Raw genomic sequence first — 21,075 nt, forward strand, 5'->3', positions numbered from 1 at the left:
GCCCTGCCCGGCCCCGCAGGCGCCATCCCAGAGACCCTTGTGGTGGCCACGACCAGGCCAGCGCTGCCCGAGGGCCCCCGCCCGCAGTCCCGCCGGGCCCCGGGGCCGTTCCGGGCCCCTCACCCCGAGCGGCCGCAGCTCCCGGGGCCGTTCCGAGCCCCTCACCCCGAGCGGCCGCAGCTCCCGGGGCCGTTCCGGACCCCTCACCCCGAGCGGGAGCAGCTCCCGGGGCCGTTCCGAGCCCCTCACCCCGAGCGGGAGCAGCTCCCGGGGCCGTTCCGGGCCCCTCACCCCGAGCGGTCGCAGCTCCCGGGGCCGTTCCGAGCCCCTCACCCCGAGCGGGAGCAGCTCCCGGGGCCGTTCCGGACCCCTCACCCCGAGCGGCCGCAGCTCCCGGGGCAGCGCCGGCGCCCCCGGCCCCGCAGCCCCGCTAGGCGGCGCCCCCCCGCCGGGCTCGCGCCGCGCTGAGGGGCCGCCGCCGCCTCGTCGCTTCCCGCCCTTTTCGCCTTTTCCCCTCAGCGGCCCCAGGGAGGGGCCGCCGACTCGCGCGACCGCCGCTTTTTCTCCGAGGCGATGGAAAAAGAAAACCCGTTTAAATTGTTCGTGCCGCCGCGTCTGAGCGCTGGGCAGCCGTCTGCGGTCAGAACCCAGGTGAGCGCTCGGGCCGCGGGGCTGTGTCAGGGACAGGGCGCCGTCGGCCCCGCCTCGGGTTTGTGCTGCTCTGGAGGCCGTGGCTGAGGAGAGGGCGGTGGGAGAGCGCAGGGGCCCCTCCCCGGGGACACGGGGACAGCGCTCTGTCCGGGGAGTCCCCCAGAAGAGCCCTGAATTGAAGCACACACACACACGTGCGAGAAAGTCTGTGCGCTAAACTCATATACTATATGTACTGCTAAGACTGGTGCTGGGGGAAAACATCTTCAGTTTCAATTTCAAAGCCTTTTGCTGTTGTTTCTATCAAAACTGAAGGGAGTCACCTTCTCTAGCATCTGCTCTGAATTGTAGCTGTACATCGCTGATGATAAATCCACGTTTGATGTAATTCAGCACAGTGAGTGAGCAGTGCCCCACTCAGATGCTCACAGTGGCTTTGATGTTTTGCTCTCACCGGATCAAGTGTGCAGTGAAAATGTTCTGTTACCACACTGAATTATGTGAATTCAACACGTTATTTTTTCATGTCGAGGCTCCTTTTGAAATCTGTTTAGATTCAAACGGGATATTCTAACAGGAGATGAGTTTCGCTATTTCCAACGCGAACTTCTGTTACTAAAAACCTTGTAAAAGGACATTTTCGTGCTAAAACATAATCACATGTGGTTTAGAGCTGCCCTTGGAAGTCAAGCAAAAAATAAATATCAACTACTGGCCTTCAAAGAAATAATTTTGCTTCCTGAGTCCTTTACCATGCACCTGTGCACAGACAGGCAAGAGCTGCTGAGTGTTCTACATCAAAAGCTCCCCCTTTGACCTCAGTCTATAAAGCAAACTACAGAAGACCAACAGTTTGATAAACCACTGTGAAGTAAGAAGCAAGCGAGTTCCAAAGGCATTACCAATGCCTTGGGCTTTGAAAATTGTAGTCAGTTCCTTTCTTAATGAAAAATTCTATTTTCACATTAGGTGTACTTTTTTTTTCTGGATTTTATAATCCTTCTTTACAAACCTACCCATAAGAAGCTCATTTTAAAATTTGTGCAGGGTTTTAACAAATGCCCAGGTGATGATTTTAAGTTGCCATTCCGTACCCTGAACCGTGGTGAAGTCGCTGATTCAGGTAAGACTAAAATAAACATTTACCTTGCATATTCTTTAATTTTTTTAATATTGTTGAGTTTTAATATTCATGAGTAGTCTTAACAGTCTCATAGCTGTAATGCTGTTAAATACAGTTTCACTGATACTTTTTTTAGAAATACATTGATCAAAATCTTTTCATATTTCAGCTACAATGTCACAGCAAGTAAAACTTTGCTCTGAAGTAGATGAAGAGGTCAGCTAAGTATCAACTCTGCATATCTAACTTCTTGGGGCCTCTTAATTTGTTCCCAAACAGTGCCTAAAGCATTATTCAGTAGATAATTTAGGACTAAAGGAAATAGTCAGAAGGGAATAATCATGTTCTGTCTCCTATTTAGAAGTGAATCAGTTAGAGGAGATATTTGCGATTTAGTGAACAAGCCTGGAGACAAACCTTTAAAAATTAAAGTGATTCCAAGTTTGTTTGTTATTTTTGGTTTGGTTTGGGGTTTTTTTTAAGTGTCTGGGAAGTCTGGGGGTTTTAATCCACTTAGATATCTTTGTGGAAGTGGTTCTGAATAGTCTGTTGAAAGGCAGAAGGATTGAAGTCAGAGTATCCTTTGGAAAATTGGAGTAGATTATCCCAGTTGTCTGGTCTGGGTTTATTTTATGTGTAAAACAATTAATGTAGTGGAGTGGTTTCCTCAGGCATTGGATTCTTTTCATAGCATCTTTACCAGCATTTTACTGCTTTGGTACAGCTCAGTAAAGCTCATTTCTTCGCAGTAGCTTCTGTACTTCCCATATTCAAAATGCTGTTTGCTGCCACAAAATAAAACACATTTCTTGCAGTTCTACTGATTTTCATATCCCCAAGGACTAAACTGGGGATATGAATCCTGGCAGCTGTTAAAGTACAGTCAGGACTGTAGCAGTGTTGTGATGCAACCAAAACAAGGATAGTGTGAGGGGAAATCCTATGTAAGCCAAGCTGTCCTGTGGTCTCCTATGCTGCTCTGACCTCCCTCAACCACTGACCCAGCATTGCTTGTGCAACACTTTAACGATGTTCTAAGAGCACAAGGTTGGGTGGTTTTCCTGCCTGCTCTGTGTATGAGTTACCTGCAAAAACATACTGCAGGTACTCTTGAGCAAAGTCTCTGAGGCTGCTTTTACTGAGCTCAGCAGTGTCTGTCAGAAGGAGAGGAGGGAAATGGTGTGAAGAACCTGAGAGGAGGAATTTTGGCTCTACTGATAATTCTAGCAAAAGTTTTATTGGGTTTGGTAGAGTGCAGTTATCCGTTTCTTGAAGACCATCTATTTGGTGATGTCTGAAGGCAGTTGGGGGTTTTTCACTTATGTTTGTGTCTCCTACTTTCTCTGTAATATCTGTTGTTACAGACACAGTGGATGCACAAAGGTTTAAACTTTGGCTCCTGATCGTGTATAAGCTTGTGTCACCAACTGTGGAAAAAAAATACTCCCTTCTAAGAGATAAATATGTTATCTGCAACATTATTAATAAAATAACATTTGAGATTAAATTGTGGAACCTGTTTTAATAGAATATAGAAACAATGAATGAATTGTACTCAAAACTCTACAAAGAGGCTGAGAAGATCAAGCAGTGGAAACTGACTGTGGAATCAGAACTAAATCAGAAAGAAAGAAAACTGCAAGAAAATAGAAATGTTATTGAAGCACAACATAAAACCATTCAAGAACTGCAGGCCAGTATTGTACAATATACATTGAATAGATAGAGTTAAGAGAAAGTGCTTCCTGATTTAGTATGACAATATTATTCATACAGTTCAGTATTGAAGAATGTTGCAGTTTGATTTGTGCCTTAAGAAAACAGTTATTCTGAGAAGGGGTGTGCACCTGTCCTGTGTGAATGTGTGTATGAAGAACATACCTGTAAGTGTTTCAGTTGCTTGTAAATTATCGTTTATTATTATGTCTTTAATGCAAAAGATGACTCAGCATGTGATACCAGATAAAACAGACTTCTGTCTTCTGACCACAAAATTACTTTTTTTGAGAAGTCACAGTGTATTTCTGGTATATTTTTCAGTAACAATGTCTTTTTGTATTTGTTCCCTATGAAATTAGTTTGAAAATGAAAAACTCCATTTAAAACTGGAAGATGAGCTATGTGAAAAGAAAGATCTCTTGAAAGAGTAAGTAATAGAGACAAATTTTGGGGGGGGGGGGGTGAAAATAATTAGTTTTCATGCTGAGAACTGTGCTGGGGTGGGCAGTTCCATAGAGCTGTTAAATTGTAAAGGTTATTTACTTTGGTACTCCTTAGGTACACAAAGCACTGCACTCTTGTGACAACATATTATGGTATTTTTCCCTCTTTTAGAAACACTGCTTCAAGGCATCTGTGCAATCTGCTCAAGGAAACCTGCACTCACTTCACAGAGAAGACCAGCAAATGTAAATGCTTTTTTAATTTTGATTTATAAATGTAAATGTATCTCTAACTTGCTCTAAATTCACCAACAGAAAAAAGTTCTCATGCTGTTCCAGATCTGTTCTGCGGTTCAGATGAACTGGATGTGGCTCTTAAAATGAGAAGTGAATTTTAGGTGGTTCACAAAATTAGAAGTGAAGCCATATCTGACATATGTGCTTTGTAATGTTAACTCCAGAGGTTTTCTGAAGCCAGTATCATTGTTTACAGTCCCTTACAGTTTCCAAGCCTGGGAGGTCTTTGGTTTGAGGCAGGGTCAGACCCTGATCAGCTGGCAGTCCCTCCAGAGCAGTGCAGGTCTCCTGAAGTTTGGGCTGCCCATTGAAGGGTTTCAGTCCCATCCAGACACCTTGAATATGTGAAGACATACGAGGTGGCCCTTCGTGCCTGTTGAGGCTGTGTTGCCAGCACTCTTAACAGATTTCCAGAGCTGGCATTTCCTGCTCGGAGCAGTTACACATTGGTGAGGAAAAGAGGCCCCTACCCCAAGACACAATGAGCATTCTTCTCACTGAACTGACCAAGCCAAGGCAGCTGGAGAACTTAATGAAGTTTAAATTCTCAAGGGTTTAAAACATGTTCTTGACTGGGGATTTTGTTTTATATGCAGTTCAGAATTGGTATTATAATCGTTAAACTTTTCCTAACTTGATCCCAGGTACTTAAGAAGTGTCTGTTTCTTTTTAGCTTTAATTCTAGAAACACACGTGTATAGATACACTGTTCTTCTTTGATAACTGTGTTTCCTACTGTTCTCTTCTACGATTGTTTTCTTAGGGAACAATAGTAGCAATTACAAAAATGAAGGAAAAAAAGAAAATATGGACATGGAGTGTTGTTACAAGTCTCTAATGACAGTTCTGTGGTTGTAGGTATCTCTGCTGATGGGAAGATATTTAGTGCTAAACTCTATATTAGAGTTTATCAAACACTAACATTTTTGATACATTAATATTCAGCAACATTAATAGTATAAGAATTGATATAGTTATATAAATTGATCCAGAAGTACACTTTTCACAGAAAAAGTGAGATTGAGAAGGAAATTTAAAAGCTGATCTTGCTTGGTGTTTCAATGGAATAAACATTTTCCCTAGATTACATAACTTTTGGCACTCTGATTCATAATTACTGTTTTTTAATAAGAAAAGATAATTCCTCTTTTAATTCATTATGCTGATTAAGCATAATGGCTTGGACAGCTGGCATTCTTTTTCAAAAGAAAAACTACTGTACATTCTTGCTTTGATAGATGAACAGGAAAGAGAAGAAACAAGACAACTGTACGAGGAACTTCACAGCAACGTAGAAGTAAGTGATGTGGCTTGTTAAAAGGCTGAAATGGCAGTTCCAGGGGTATGTTGAGCTGAGTTTGTTGGGATACTATTTGTGTCCATCATCTGTGTGGATCATGTCATGTGTGATGCAGGAAGTCAGACTTTCAGTTGTTTTCAAAAATGATTTTTGTATTTATAAAGCACATTGAGTGGATGAAGTGCAGCAGCGTGTGGGAGGTAAATCCCTGTGATCTGTGTGGTCTGTGCACAGTGTGAGGTGACTTCCAGAACTTCTGTCTCCTTTTTGTGCTCTGTTTCACCTGAGTTCTGTTTCACCTACCTGGGAGTTTCTCAGAATGACCGAGGTTGGAAACCGCCTCTGGAGAACTTCCAGGGTTTCCAGTACTGAACTTCAAATACTGAATTTTGTTTTTTAGAGGATGACAGTGGCGTTTGAAGAGCTTCGTGGGCAAGCAGAGAATGACAGATTGGAAATGAGTTTCAAATGTGAGAATTCTCTTTGTTGTGTTTATTCTTCAGGCACAACAGTTTTGTACTTCATAGCTTTTATTACACCTGCAGTGTCAAGGCTGACAGATGTGAAGTGCTCAAAGGGTGAGCAGGTGACTCTGGGACATTGGGACCCTCTTTTATTCATGCTGCCTGCTGTTCACTGCCTGGGCCCTTTTATTGTTCCCCTGGGCCAAATTTGGAACTTTATTTTTCAAAGAGTCGCTCAAAGTCCAAGGTTTCTCTGTGAATACAGTCTGGAGATCACCACTTATTTTATGTAGTTGATGTATTTAAATGATAATGCCCTCGTGTGTAGCTACAGGAACTTTATTAAATACTTGCTTTATATAGGCTACTATGTTCCTGTTTAATCTTTACATGGACATTTCTGTTAGTTTCTTGTAACAAACATGGAATAATGGACTAATTCTGTGCAAAGCTGGCAAAAAAGGTGTTTTGTCTAATTATAAAATCAAGCATTATGTCAACAGTTGCTTGTTAGGAAACGAATTGTACAATTATAAGCAATCTTAAACTGGAAAATTGCATTGAACTTGGAGTATCTTTCAGCTAGAATGTTAACTATGGATATTACTGTATCTCAAAAGTAAAAGAAGAAGCAGAAAAAATGGAGAAGCTCGAAAGAGATTGCAAACTGGAAGTCAGTCAGAAGGAAGAGCAGGTTTGCTGAGTTTACAATCTAATACATACAGCTTTATTTGTGAATGAAGGGGCAATGCAAGGGCCAAGGAGTTTCTGGGCATTGGTAAAAAAGACAAAAATAACAACTGGAGCTGCATTTAAGTCAGATTCTGCTAAATTAAGTGATGTTCAGTATCTTTAGTTTGTTAGAATTCATGTTCTGATTTTGAACTGGAGAACTTTTTCATTCCTGGCTTGATCAATATTTGGCTCAGACCAACCACCTTCTCTAACTCGAATCCCAGCAGAATGTCTGCTCATCCTCCACGGGGCACAAATGAAAATGGGAATCTGTCCTTTCTCTAGACTTCATTATGATATTATTTTAATTTTGCTAGATTTCAGCTCTTATCATACAGAGTGATGAAAAAGATGATGTAATAAGAGACATCAAGGCTCAGCTGCAGGAATCACAAAATAAGATTGCTGACTTAATAGAAGAAAAAAGTAAGAGTCCTCTCTGCTGTGTTAAAATGTAGTTGTTTATAGAAGCATAGGAAACAGGCTCATGATAATTTCACTCTGTTACTAGTCAACAACAGAATTTTGGGGCCTTGCAGGCCTTAATTTTGTTTGGAACAGACACTGCTGATGTGGGATCAGAACTGGCAGGGTCGTTTTTAGGGCGAGTCAACAGTGAGGGCTTTTGAAGATTGCAAGGGGAAAATACATTGCTTGAGTTTTGCATATTTACAGTTAGACAGGTGCCATTGAGGAGGAAACTTATTTTTCAGAACTTGATTTTCAATATTTTTAAGCCATTTATATTCAAAATATTTGTAGTATATGATGCCAGTACCTTTGTCTTTGTTAAATTCTATGACCATTTTACATTTTTAGCAGCATTTTTTAGTAACTACCCTATTTTTCTTAAATAATAAGCATACATCTTTTTGCATTGAAGGAGAAATTTTAAAGGAATCCCAGGTCAATCAAGAACATTTGAGGGCAGAGCTGGAGGAGGCCAAAACTTCATTGGAAAAGGCAGAGGTACAACTTGCTTATGGTTTTCCAGCATAAATAGGTTAGATGAGTAATTGCATAAATAATTACTGATACTTTAGACATGAAACAACTGTAGCTCTTTGTTGCAAAACATGTTTAGAAATTATATAATTTTTTTAAGGTTACTCAAAAGAGCTTAGAAAACGAATTCCAGACTACAGTGAAAACATTAATTCAGGTCACTGAAGAAAAAGAAGCACAGGAGGAGGAATGTAAAAAAACTAAGGCTTTGCATGCAGCCCTGACAGCAGAGTTTGAGACTTCTATTGCCAGTTTGAAAAGCTTGCTGCAAAAAGAGCAAAATAGGTAAATTAAAAAGTTTTAAGTTCAAAGAATGGTCTTATAGGTTGCAGTTTATGACAAAATCAAGAACAGTTGTACGTGAAGCTGAAATTCAGAGGTTTTTTGTCACAGTGGTCTAAATGCAGAGAATTTAATGAAATCTTTTTTTTGATTGTGCTGGTTGATACTGGTTTATAAAAAAAATACATATTCCCCCCCTCCTCATAATTCTCTTTAAGAAATACAGATTTCTGTATGTAAATATTTGCTTACTTTTGTGTCTGCTGTTCTGAAGTTGTAAAAGTGCAATTTGATATGTGTTGCAGGCAGATATACCATCTGCCTGTTGAAAGGCAAATGTTCTTAAAGTGCTTGTGGTAAGACCTGGTCTTATTGTCCTTTAAGTTCTGAATGAAGTGTTTGGTACATATACTGGGGTTTTTTAATTACCATTTTCTTAGATTAGAGAAATGTGAAGACGAGTCCAAGCTGCTTACCTTGGAGCTCAGAAATAAGTCTGCTGAACTGGGTAAGACCTGTAGAAAGGCAGAAAATGTTTTCTGCTGTTTTCTGGAAATGGACTGTCTCTGTTGCTTGGAGAAATGGTTTTACAGTACCTGTACCTGTCAGGAATGCTTCAATTTATTTTCACTCATCTGCCTCCCTTTTCTTTGATGGTCATTGTAACTGGCAACAGCCAAACCACAGTGCTGGGTTGACCTCCAGTAGTGAGACCATCCATGCAGGGGCTCTCCTGGAATCAGTTTGGTTTCCAGATAAGGCTGGTGGCACTGCAGAACTGTTTGAGAGGTGTTACACTGCTCCAGGTTCCAGGAATGACTTCTGTAGCTCGTAGCAGAGACAAAACACTCCTGTTAAGGTTTCTGCAGACCAGTTGGATATGGAATGACACAGTGGTTGTCTTTAAATGCTGCTTTGATGTGCTGTGGTTTCTAGGTAGGTGTTCCTTAGCCCCCAGAGTAAGAGGTCTGTCTTCAGCACTTTTGCTGCTGTGCAGCACATGTCTCTAGTCCTCATGTGACAGATGAGAAGTAGAATTTGATGTCCCTGGGTACACTGAGGGCATCTGAAGAGTGTTCCAAAGTGAACTGATGATGCTTGTCTAGAACAGGCAAGATGTGACCTGGGAGAAGTCCAGACCCAACATGACCTCAGTGTCCATTGTAAAATACCAATGTGCACATAGAAAACATTTTGAAGTTAGTAATAACTGATTTCCTTTCTCAGCATGTCCATGTCAGTACCTTCAGCAGTTCAGATTCTTTTTCTGGAACAATTCAGATGCATCAATACTTGGAGATCACTCCGTTCTTACAGTCCACAGTTTATTTGAAGATGTAACTGTGGAAAACATAATAGGCTCTGAATTTTATAAAAGATAAATTATTAGTTTCTCTTCAGATATATATTTGCTAGTGTCTTTCTTAATAATTTTTTCAAGTCTACATTTAGATTAAGTCATAAGTTAGCTTTACAGTTTCTGAACTTAATCAAACAAGTTTCAAAAATCAGGTATTGCAAAGGGAAAATTGTTTTATATTGCCTGCTAAATATGAAAAATTATTTCTGTTCCATTAATTTTACATTACATGTGCTGTAGAAGAGATGACTAAACTAAAATGTGACAAAGAAATGCAGCTTGAAGAACTGTCAGGAACACTGGTAAGTGTTCATTTTATTAGTCTCATAGCATTTACTTTTCATCTGAAATTTCTCTTACTTTATAAGTATGTTAAGTGCCATATATAAACACTGTTTATTCTGCCTTGATGTTTCTGGTAGACACACAATTTCAGTATTTTCTTCGAAGGACTTGATTCTTTCCACTGTTTTTCTTGTCCTGTTGTGCTTTGTTTTGGTTTTCCTTGTTAAGGTTTCCAGTTATTTCCTTCTTCATTCACACCTATTTAAATGCCACTCCCTCTGGACATAAAGATTTCCCATTTTTTTCCTTACTTGTAAGGAGGTAATTAGCTCTGGTGTCAGAGAACCCTCCTGCACTGTGACACAGGCCCATGTTCTGTCCCAGAAGTCTAAAATATATGAAGTACATTCTTAATAGAGTTTTATTTTCATTATGATTTTATATTCACAAGTCTAACAAGAAACTGTATCAGCTAAAGTAGGATAGTGTGAAACCAGGTGTACATTTTGCCATGTCTGTTTATTCCTTAAAATCTGCATTGAATTTTCTGAACTGAGTCTCACTAATGTTCTGAAACAGGAGAAAATTGAAGGACTTTTACTGAAGAAGGAGCATCTTGAGGCTACTGTAGAAAGTTTGCAGGAGAGAGAAGAGGAAACAAAAAATGTTCTCCAAATGAGAGAGGTCTGATAAAAGGGCAATAATAACATGTTTTTATAAATAGTTAAGTTGCACATTGTAACTTGTATACAAGAACATAAGAAATGGCATCGAGTCAGAGCAGTGCTGCACCCTGAGCTGCTCTGCTGGTGACTGGTAGCAGGAGCTCCTCTGTCCTAGAGGAGCCTGTGGTCCCTTGCTCTTGCATTCCCACAGTATCTGTGTTAAGGATGAGGACACACCCCTGTCAGTTGCCCTTCTACTCTGTCACATGGTACTGGAATTCTGTGATTTGGTTTTAGTCTTTTTTGTTTAGGTAAATGTAAGAGCTTATGATGTCTGAAGTGAATGTCTTTATTTACAATGATGTCCAAGAAAACTAATTTAGTCAGCAATTTTGCAGACTGGTTAATTAGACTCACAGTGGGGGACATGTCCAGCACTCATGTCAGAGTTCAAGCCTCACCCCTTCCATGTCCAGCAGAGACATGTGAAGATGTGGTCGGGGTAATCTCTGGCCTGGATGTTGTTGGGTCCATCTGAAAGCTCTGTGCTCTCAGTTCATGGCTGGTGACTTTCATGAGTTGCAGTTTAGATGTGTAAACGCAAAACTCCTCTTTTTGCAGAAAGAAATCCACGATTTGAAAGCACAGCTGACTAGTACAGTTGAAAAGGAACAAGATTATTTGAACCAGCTTTTGACTCTGAAAACGGATCTTGAACAAGAGACGTATGACCATCTTTGAAAATATAATATTCAAAATTGGTTTTGTGTGACGTAGAAGTTACTTTATTACACAATGAATGATCTATGATTGTTTTCTAATGAAAATTTTGAACAACACAGTATGACATTCATTATATACTTGTATTTATGAATTATATTTTCTCTATTTGTGTTTATGGAGTTGTTCCATATCTCTGTGACCTAATTGTGTTAACATGAAGAGAAAGTTTCTGAATTCATTGTTAATTCTGCTTTGAACTACATCATCTTCAATTGCCAGTATATTTATATAAAAGGTGACTTGTTTTCTTTCCTTCTTCTGTTGCCTTTTTGCATCACTGTGACTTTGCTGCAAACCTTAAATTTGTAGATAAAGGCCTGGACTTTTTCCAGCCTGAAGTAACACTTGATAATGACAAATTTAACTTGAAAGGAAATTTCAAAATGCACGTTCTTATTTCTCCTGACCATTTGTTTTACATTAGGTTAAAGAATGAACAACTGACTGTGTGTATCAATAAGCTTTCACTAGAGAAGGAACAAATAGCACAAGAGAAAAGTGATGTGGCTGCAGAACTCAAGAAACTGCAAGAAAGTCACAAGGCAAGTTGTAGACTTCCAGCTGCTTTTAGATGACAATACTCAATTTAAAGTACAAATCAGATAGTAAACTGCACCATGCCATGGTTCTGTAGAGTACCTGAACTGCTTTTTGTGTCTGAAATACAAAGGAAGCACAGTTACCCTTGTGAATAAGGCAGGCCAACATGCTCTGGATGCCTTTACATTTTTTAAGATGTCACCTTGAATTTACACGGGTCTTTATTTAGGATAGCAAGAAAAAAGAAGAGAATACAAAGCAGTTAGTTGAAAACCTGGAAGAGGCAAATAGCCAGCTAAGGCAAGTAAAACCAAATCTTAATATCTGATATTATTAAAGTAATTAGACTCAATTCCATCACAGTTAGTCTGAGTGTTGTGTTCATATGCTGTTTTCTGTGGTTTCTGATTAATGTTCTTTTTAGATTATATAGCTAAACAGAAACTGTGTTGGCCATTGTAGAAATTTTCTCAAATTAGTGATACCTATTGCTACAGGAACAACTTTTGCCATAGCTTTTTATTACATAGAAGGAGCTGTCCTGTTTTGCATTAGACATTTTAGGTGGGAAGGAAATGAAAATAAAGGTTCAAGGTTATGAATTAAATGTGAAAAGGTGAAGCTGGTTAAATGTCAGTCTTTGCAGTAATCTCTGTACCAGCAGTTCCAGGCAGCCTTCCATGTTTCACAGCTGCATTACAGTTTAGGATATATTTTCCTTAGGTAAGGGGAACACCTTTCCATACCTTACAAAACCTTTGGACAGGTCACACATTAACTTACCAGGCACTTTACTTCATTGTAAGAGCATTTTCATTGAACAGCTTATGAAATTCCCATCAATATTAGCAGCTCTTTCTAGAAAATAAAATATGTCTTTACTGAAAAGAAGTTAGATTTCTTAGTAAAGATTAAGCAGTAAAGAGGTTCTTAGTAAATCTTAAATATTTACTAATGCTTGTTAATTTGGCCTTCAGAAATGAACTGGAGTCTTTGAAGGAGAAAATGGCAAAGACAGGGGAAGAGATTGAAAGTAAACTGGATGAAAGAGAAGAAAATGTATGCTACATCATGTGCTTTGTTGTGAAAATATACAGCATAACCTGTAGGACAGACTCGAAATGTAAAATGTTTGTTGGGTTGTTTCCTGCAAGGCTCTGCCTCGGGGTGTGATCTCTGCCAGAGGGTTCTGCTGTCAGGGCTGCTCCAGCTGGGCCAACATGTGTGCACATGCTGAGCCCTTTTATTTTAAAAGACAGGGACCTTCACTGGGATGTTCACTCTTTGCTTGAAGGCTTAAAATTAGATTGTTAGATTTCAGGCAAACAGGAACCTCCTTTCCTTTATTTCCATATCCCCACTGAGTGATGGATGGGGTCTCGATTAGCTTTCAATATATAAGCTGAGTTTCAGCTTAAAGAGGTTAAAATATTTTTACTTCCTTACTCTAGTTTCCAAGCACACCTGTTTTTTTAGCGTTAGAATGGATTTCAGAATTTCATTGTAAAAGTCAAAAATTTATAATTGTGATTCCAGGTTAAGACTATTGAAAATGGAATTTCGAGAAAGGCAAAGCAGTTGAAGACTTTAGGAAGTAACTAGGAAAACTCATTTTTCTTCATGGATTGTAGGGAACCTGGCACAAGATTGTTTTTTAAATTGTGAAATTACTTTTTTTTTTTCCCTTCTTTCTTCTCTTTAAACTCTACAACCACCGAGGAACTGGTTCACTGCCATTAATTAACATCTTCTAGTACTTTATGGCTGAAACTCCCATCACTGTAACACGGCAGGTTGTGTTTCAGTTTGCTGGAGTAAATCAGGGTGGGGCAAATGCACGTTTGAGAACGTTGACAGTAATCTCTAACACAGGGAGGCATTGGTAGGAGTTATTCATTAATGTTTGAAATATCTCTTTTAGATGAATAATTTAAAGAAACAGGTGGAAAATAAAACCAAATGCATTGAAGAGTTGCAGCAGGAGGTGTGTACAGTTTTTAAAAGTCACAAATACATAAGAGATGGTATTTTGTGGTGTCTGTTACTTTTCAACAGGTTTTGTCTGCTGTGATATCTTTAGATACACCTATGTAATTGATAATTTCCTTTCTTATCCTAACTGAGCAGATTAAGGAGTCACCTTTGAAATTATTTGATTTTTTAAATTATCCTTCATTTGAAAATAGCAATTACAGAAATAATATCTATAATAAACATTTACTTTTTTCATTTAGTATATGGCATTATTTATGGACTTGTAGTAAAGCCCTGTCTCAGTTACCACTAGTAGAAAAGAACTGTGCATTAGCACAAATTGTCATAACTTCATTTTTATTTTTTGTCATGACATCTACACCCCTTCTGTCAGCAGCATCTTAGTTTTAATTCCTATTGTGCCCCTCATTTGTTATTCTCTGTTGCTGCCCAGGAGGAGCCTTTCATGAGGTCTTGAAGGAACAGGTTTATCCCAGGAATCAGTGGAGCATTCCTTTTTGTTTTGAGAATTGATCAGAACCTGAACTGCTCAACAGAGAGTTATTTGCTTGAGGAAAGCTGGAATGTTTTAAGATTCTTACCTGCTTGATGCAGTTAAAGCATTACAGAATTCTGTAAACTTTTTAAAGTACAGTGTTTGTTTTGCTTTATTTCAACAGAATAAGGTGCTGAAAAAGAAAATTACTGCAGAAAGCAAGAAAACCAGTATTTATGAAGGAAAGGTAGGTTTAAATAACATCATGTAGAAGATGAGGTGAGTGGTTTAAGTCCCAGTATAACTAATGATAATATTATTTAAATACATTCTGAACTAGTCTATGGATCTGGGATACAGATTTTGCAGGAATGGGCCCATAATTTTTGGAAGGTGTTTCCATTTTTACTCATTGAGCTCTGACTGGGCTAGTAGACATTTAGAAGAGATGGACTTCACATCCCAAGGAATTATATTGTTCCTGATCAGTCCCTTTCTGTGTTTGGTTGATAGCGTACTGAAGAGTATTCAGTAATCCCATTGAAATAGAAAAGCAATTAAAAGAAATACATACATTATTTGGGTACCACACTTCAAGAAAGAAGTGGACTTTTTTTAAGACACTCTTACGAAAAACTTAAAAGACAAAACTGTAATCAAAATGCACAGTTGGGAGGACAACACACCATACAACTGGGAAAATCTGAAATAGATCTACATAGGAGGGAATAAAATCTCCATCTGTCTTTTTTTTCCAAGGAAGTCACAGCTTAGGGCTGTGTTTCCCATTGGGCTCTTGCCGTTGTTTCTGTGAGCATTTTCTAACTCACTTCAGGCCAGAATTTAATTCTTTATGAAAAAAAGCTGAACTTCAAATAGGAAACAGTTCAATCATATACCTGAAAGGTAACAGAGTGTTTCTGCTCAAAAATAAGAGGTAAAAAAAAATCATTAGCATATTAATTTCTGAACAAATAACAGCAACAATTCTGCATTCCCAAAAGGTGAATAAATTGCAGTTAGAGCTGGAAAATATGAACAAGCAACACAAGGAAACAGTTGACAGCTATCAAAAAGACATTGAAACAAAAAAAGTAAATGAAAATAAACTTCATGAAGAGGTGAGAGGTGTTCAATATTGTTCGATATTGTTCGAAGAAATTCTACTCTCGGTGTAACTACAGCAGAGCCAAATCAGATTGTAACTTCTGCCATATTATTGTTTTTCTGCCCACACTTTTCTGATGGTAATGCAGGAGAAGTTAGGGCAGAGTGCTTGAGATGGCCTTGTGGTTCGAAGTGACACTTACCTGCCATGGATGTACTTTTAATCTATGTTTATTTGCCCATTTTAATAATATGCATAAAAAGGATTTGAAAAGGTTCTTAAAAGCAAATGAAGCCTAAATGAGACTATACATACTTTGCACCCACAGGGGGAAGAAGAAATGAAACTAAGATTTTTAAAAAATACATATTGTTGTTAATTGTTCATGAATTAAATGAAATTTGTTACTATCAGGTAGAAAAGTTGAAGTTGCTTTATGATGAAGCAACAATGATACAGAGAGAAACTGATATCCGATGTCAGCACAAGATAAAAGAAATGGTGGCACTAATGGAAAAACACAAGGTAAGAGATTGTATTGATTGCTACGATTTGTCCTGTGTGATACCATGATACATAAGAACCTTTCAAAATCAGCATATTATGAATTAGAAAGTGCAGCTTCATAAAAAAGACCTGAATCTAGGAAAATGAAGTTGAACACATGCTTGACTTTTCATCATCTAAAAATAAATTCATCTTCAGATTTTGAAAACATGCCTCTGGGTAGAAAAATGCCATTTATCTAAATTTCTAGGATTTTTTTTTTCTCTAGGCTTCCTTTGATACCACCCTAATGCAGTGTCCTTCAGTGTCAGTCTGGCCTCTTTCTCGAGGAGATTCCTTGGTGACCTTCAGCAGTTTAATGTGACATATTTTAATGTACATTTTTATTCCTCCCTTTTGCAATTTATTTAGCAGATACCGTTAATAAAAATAGCATGGCTTACGTGCTGGGACATGTGCTGCTGCATAGAAATTAAGCATTCTCTGTCAGCCCACAAAATAATTCTGCTGGGGCATTTTCTGTTCCACGGTTTCTGCAGAAGCACCAGTGTTTGTTCATGGTGCTCCCTGAATCTTCAGAAGAGTCTGGTTTGAGAAACGGACTGATGTTTGCAGACTGGGTAGATCTGTGACTGTAACATTTAGTCCAATGTTTTGTTTGGTTTGTTCTTTTTAAAACAGCATGAATATGACAAAATGGTTGAAGAAAAAGATGCGGAGTTAAAACTATATAAAATTAAGCAGCAAGAGCAGTTATCATCAGAAAGATCACTGGTAAGGAGTACTTTTCAACACTAAATAATGCAATGGAGGGGCTGATGTCATCCAAGTGTAATATAACCATAAATGCCATATTTTACTTTTCCTATTTAATACTTGGAGAGGGTTAAGTGTCTGCTTTAGTGGGACTGAACAGTAAAGATCACTAATTTCTGCTTGCTTTTATTTTCTTAGAGATCTTATGTGCATTAAAAACCCCAAACATTTCTAAAAATAAATTGGAGTAGCAGTTGGTTTCTGTCTGCTTTTCCAGAGAGTGTATCATGCTCTGACCTCACTGTCTAAGAACCTTTAGCATCAAGTAGTTGGATTCCATCCCCCCTAACCCCTGTTCTCCCAAGGGTTTTAAGTTCCTACCTGAACACTTCTCGTCAAGTACCTGGTTCTTATAGTACTTGAGCTCTTTTTAAAACAAGCTAAAACAGAGCTTCCACTATAGGGTTGCAAAACAAATGGATTTTTCCTTTGTTTCTAACAAATATCCCTATTAATTACTGTCTCATTTTGGCCTGTTTTCTTTTTTCCCTGCCCTTTTTCTCACTGTTTATAGGAAAGTGAGCTGTCACGTTTGAAAAGCGAACTCTCATCCCTTAAGGAACAACTGAAAGAAGAAATCGAGGAAAAGGTGAATTTTTTTAATAACTGTAGCAGTGTGGGTGACAGGTTTGGCCTGGGCTTATGCACTGGGAGAAACTGTATAAGAAATGAAACTGTGAATAGAAAAATGACTTTTGAATGCTGCAGTTGTACTAAATCTTGCCATATGTTTATATGAACTTTGTAACAGTGTATGATAGTGGACTGTGCTCTCTAATTACACCAAGAAGATTTTTAGCAACTGAATTCAAATAAAATATTTACTTCCTATCCTGTAACTCTTTTCAGGAGAATCTTGTGAAAAAACACTCCCAAAATAGGGTTCCTGAAACTGAAATGGAGCACAAGGTAACTTTAACCAAAGAAATTATTTTAGAATTTGGTCATATTTATACATATGGAATCTAACTGAAGTTCTGTGATAATTTATGTGCACTCAAAAAAAGACATTGAAATGCTTTTAGCTTAAACCTTTTTTAATTTTAGAAAATATGGACTTATTTTCCTGGGACTCAGATACCTCCTTGAGATTTGGACAGTGAATCTACTGATGCAAAAAATAAAAAGTCTCCTTCTTATGGAAAGACTATTTTAAGTAAAAACAATCTTGCTATCAATGTCAGTGTCTCTCTGACAGAACTTTCCTGCAGTTTTGTTGGTTTCTATTTCCTCAGGTGTTTGTTGTAGTCCACAGGTGGTGGCTACAGTTCCAAACAACCTGCATTTCTGCAGATAAACAGGAAGCACTTAGATACCATGTGCCAGAAAACTCAGTTCTTCCACAGCTTCCTGCTCATTCTCCTTGCTCAGCAACCAAAAGAGGAGATTTTCCCTCCCCACCCCCTTTTGTTTGGGCCTTTGCTTCACATTTTGGCTGGAAAGATAATAATTCCCCAGCATCTCCCAGGTGTCTTCTTGGACAACTCAGAGCACAAAGTGGGTTGTGAGGTTGGGTTTAGATTCTATACTTATCCCCAGAAACAGAACTAGGAATGTAACCATTTTCTTTCCCAGACCTATGTGATAAAGACTCCTCCAGTCCATACCCTGCAGGGGGAGAGAAGCACAAATCTGCCTCCCGAGCAGAGCACGAGGAAAAAGCAGAAAGTGCTTCTCCATCTGGACACTCACTCGGACAGCTCTGAGCACAGCGACCTCCTGGTGAGAGTCAGAGCCCAGACCTGCCCTGAGCAGTTCTCTGGGCACACTCCTGAGGGTGGAGAGAAAGCCTGGGGCCTTCCAGATCACAGACCTTACTTATGTGTATATTTTTATTTACTTGGTTCTTTCTGGAACTGTATTTGTATGTACATAATTTACATGCCTGTTATTAAACTGCTCAGGCTTCATAGTAACATCTCAACTTTTTTTTTGTTCATACTTTAATATTCCTGGGGGGAAGGGAAAAGTATTTTTTATATAGTGTAACTAAATAGTTCTTTTCTTTTTAATTTCAGAGCATGGTCTCGGAAGAGAAAATGTTTAAGAAGTTGTACCAAGATTATCCTCAAGCTTCACAATTACATTCCACAGCACCAAAAAAGGTACATTAGCTTGTCTTCAGATTAAACCAAACAGTTTGGTGATGTTTATGCACATGGAATCTCATTGAAGTTCCATGACAATTTATGTACACTCACCAAAAGGCATTGAGCTGCTTTTAACTTCAACCTTTTGTAATTTTAGAAAATACAGACTTACGTTCCTGAGAATCCTAAACCACATTTAGAACAGTGACTCTATTAATGTAAGAAGTAAGAAGTCTCTAAATGATATCCCTAGGGGAGTCAATACATGGAAAAGAAGAAATGCCTCCTTCAGTGTCTGGCAAAAGCCCCTTGGGCAGTCCAGCCTGGAATCTTTGTGACTCTTGACAGTGAATTGTTCTTGTGGCATTTTTGACTGTACTTCTTACTTCTCTGTAGATGGTTATTTATTTTTTTGATGAGATAAACAGGGGTTTAAAAGAGTGATACCATTCCACACTGACATCAGAGAGCAGTTTGTGGAAGGGCTCCCAACGTGTGTCATTTTTCTTGCTCAGGTATCATTTATAAGTAACAATTCCTATTGTTACAGAGAGAGACTGTGAATTTAATAATATCTCTGGAATTCTCTTACTTAGTTTTAAAAGTATGTTGTTGTAACAGCACTTTTTTTTCCATGGAATAGAAAAAATCTTGTATAGCTGTAAAAATTGCCAAAGTATCGAACGATTCCTGACTTATGCTCCTCCCCTGCAGAACTTATGCTCTTCCCCTGTCAGAAGACCACTGGTGATGTTTATATTGTAATAACAGATTCACTGCCATTTATACACTACCCTTTTTAGAAAAGGATTGCAGTGGACCATTGCAATGTTTCTCAGAGGTTTAACCTGTGGTGAAAAGACTATTTTAAGTAAAAACAATCTTGCTATCAATGTCAGTGTCTCTCTGACAGAACTTTCCTGCAGTTTTGTTGGTTTCTATTTCCTCAGGTGTTTGTTGTAGTCCACAGGTGGTGGCTACAGTTCCAAACAACCTGCATTTCTGCAGATAAACAGGAAGCACTTAGATACCATGTGCCAGAAAACTCAGTTCTTCCACAGCTTCCTGCTCATTCTCCTTGCTCAGCAACCAAAAGAGGAGATTTTCCCTCCCCACCCCCTTTTGTTTGGGCCTTTGCTTCACATTTTGGCTGGAAAGATAATAATTCCCCAGCATCTCCCAGGTGTCTTCTTGGACAACTCAGAGCACAAAGTGGGTTGTGAGGTTGGGTTTAGATTCTATACTTATCCCCAGAAACAGAACTAGGAATGTAACCATTTTCTTTCCCAGACCTATGTGATAAAGACTCCTCCAGTCCATACCCTGCAGGGGGAGAGAAGCACAAATCTGCCTCCCGAGCAGAGCACGAGGAAAAAGCAGAAAGTGCTTCTCCATCTGGACACTCACTCGGACAGCTCTGAGCACAGCGACCTCCTGGTGAGAGTCAGAGCCCAGACCTGCCCTGAGCAGTTCTCTGGGCACACTCCTGAGGGTGGAGAGAAAGCCTGGGGCCTTCCAGATCACAGACCTTACTTATGTGTATATTTTTATTTACTTGGTTCTTTCTGGAACTGTATTTGTATGTACATAATTTACATGCCTGTTATTAAACTGCTCAGGCTTCATAGTAACATCTCAACTTTTTTTTTGTTCATACTTTAATATTCCTGGGGGGAAGGGAAAAGTATTTTTTATATAGTGTAACTAAATAGTTCTTTTCTTTTTAATTTCAGAGCATGGTCTCGGAAGAAAAAATGTTTAAGAAGTTGTACCAAGATTATCCTCAAGCTTCACAATTATATTCCACGGCACCAAAAAAGGTACATTAGCTTGTCTTCAGATTAAACCAAACAGTTCATCAAATTCTTTCCAGAAAGTAATGGTGGCTTTATTTTCCTTGTTAGACACCGACTCTCTCCAGTGTGAAATCTCCAGGCTCTGCACTGAAACTCAAAGCCATGAGAAAGATGCACGAGGCAGGATGGGCTGCAGTTTCCAAAGTGGACAGGAGAAGAAAAATTAAAGAAGTTGCAAAGTTCTTTGCTTAAAATGCAGAAATGAGCAGTGCCCTGGCATTATTTATCAGTGTCAGTAACAGTGGCACTAATAACAGAGTTGTTATTCTTTCAGAGTACTTTGGTACATTTTTCTGTCATACTCAATGTGTTGAATACATTCATTTCCATTACACACATAAACTTCACAGATCCAGAGCTACATCCACCTGCAGAGCCTTTCCCACCTTTTCCTCCTCTGTGCTATAAAACGTCAGGACACAAATTAGCCAATTTTAAATTTTGAAATAACTACATAGAAAGTTGTTTCCAAACTCTTTCTGGCATTAGAAATACTGATTTTAAAGAAGTTTAATTCTGTTCTTTTAAATTTGCTCTGTTTTTCTTAATACATAATTCACAGAAGATACTTTGTGA

The 21,075-nt window shown here is 38.9% G+C and overlaps 1 protein-coding gene across 7 annotated transcripts; it reads left to right on the plus strand.

Annotated features, from left to right (window-relative positions):
- The first annotated feature begins 462 nt into the window (after nucleotides 1-462).
- SYCP1 (synaptonemal complex protein 1) lies at nucleotides 463-21,075 on the plus strand. Of its 7 annotated transcripts, none has more exons than XM_032713724.1 (31): nucleotides 463-651; nucleotides 1,699-1,774; nucleotides 1,944-1,990; nucleotides 3,303-3,467; nucleotides 3,853-3,920; nucleotides 4,109-4,182; nucleotides 5,472-5,530; nucleotides 5,934-6,003; nucleotides 6,618-6,691; nucleotides 7,050-7,164; nucleotides 7,616-7,701; nucleotides 7,838-8,022; nucleotides 8,460-8,527; nucleotides 9,620-9,681; nucleotides 10,244-10,348; nucleotides 10,951-11,054; nucleotides 11,537-11,654; nucleotides 11,882-11,952; nucleotides 12,630-12,711; nucleotides 13,574-13,636; nucleotides 14,307-14,369; nucleotides 15,127-15,243; nucleotides 15,645-15,755; nucleotides 16,419-16,511; nucleotides 17,068-17,142; nucleotides 17,403-17,462; nucleotides 18,129-18,275; nucleotides 18,572-18,658; nucleotides 19,934-20,080; nucleotides 20,377-20,463; nucleotides 20,548-21,075. In XM_032713724.1, the coding sequence occupies exons 1-31, from the start codon at nucleotides 574-576 to the stop codon at nucleotides 20,689-20,691; spliced, it is 2,901 nt and encodes a 966-aa protein (XP_032569615.1). In that variant the 5' UTR covers nucleotides 463-573; the 3' UTR covers nucleotides 20,692-21,075. The 7 variants fall into 7 exon arrangements, with proteins under 7 accessions (XP_032569615.1, XP_032569616.1, XP_032569618.1 ...); XM_032713725.1 differs by having other exon boundaries at nucleotides 7,050-7,158; XM_032713727.1 differs by lacking the exon at nucleotides 19,934-20,080.

This window comes from Chiroxiphia lanceolata, chromosome 31 (assembly GCF_009829145.1).
Source record: "Chiroxiphia lanceolata isolate bChiLan1 chromosome 31, bChiLan1.pri, whole genome shotgun sequence".
In the NCBI taxonomy this organism is placed as follows: Eukaryota; Metazoa; Chordata; class Aves; order Passeriformes; family Pipridae; genus Chiroxiphia; species Chiroxiphia lanceolata.

Bases quoted from the DNA above. Each gene is read 5' to 3' on its own strand.
- SYCP1 (XM_032713724.1), top strand. From the start codon at position 574: ATGGAAAAAGAAAACCCGTTTAAATTGTTCGTGCCGCCGCGTCTGAGC. The intron at 1,775-1,943 runs GTAAGACTAAAA...TTCATATTTCAG, and splicing joins TGGTGAAGTCGCTGATTCAG to CTACAATGTCACAGCAAGTA. The intron at 11,655-11,881 runs GCAAGTTGTAGA...GTCTTTATTTAG, and splicing joins AACTGCAAGAAAGTCACAAG to GATAGCAAGAAAAAAGAAGA.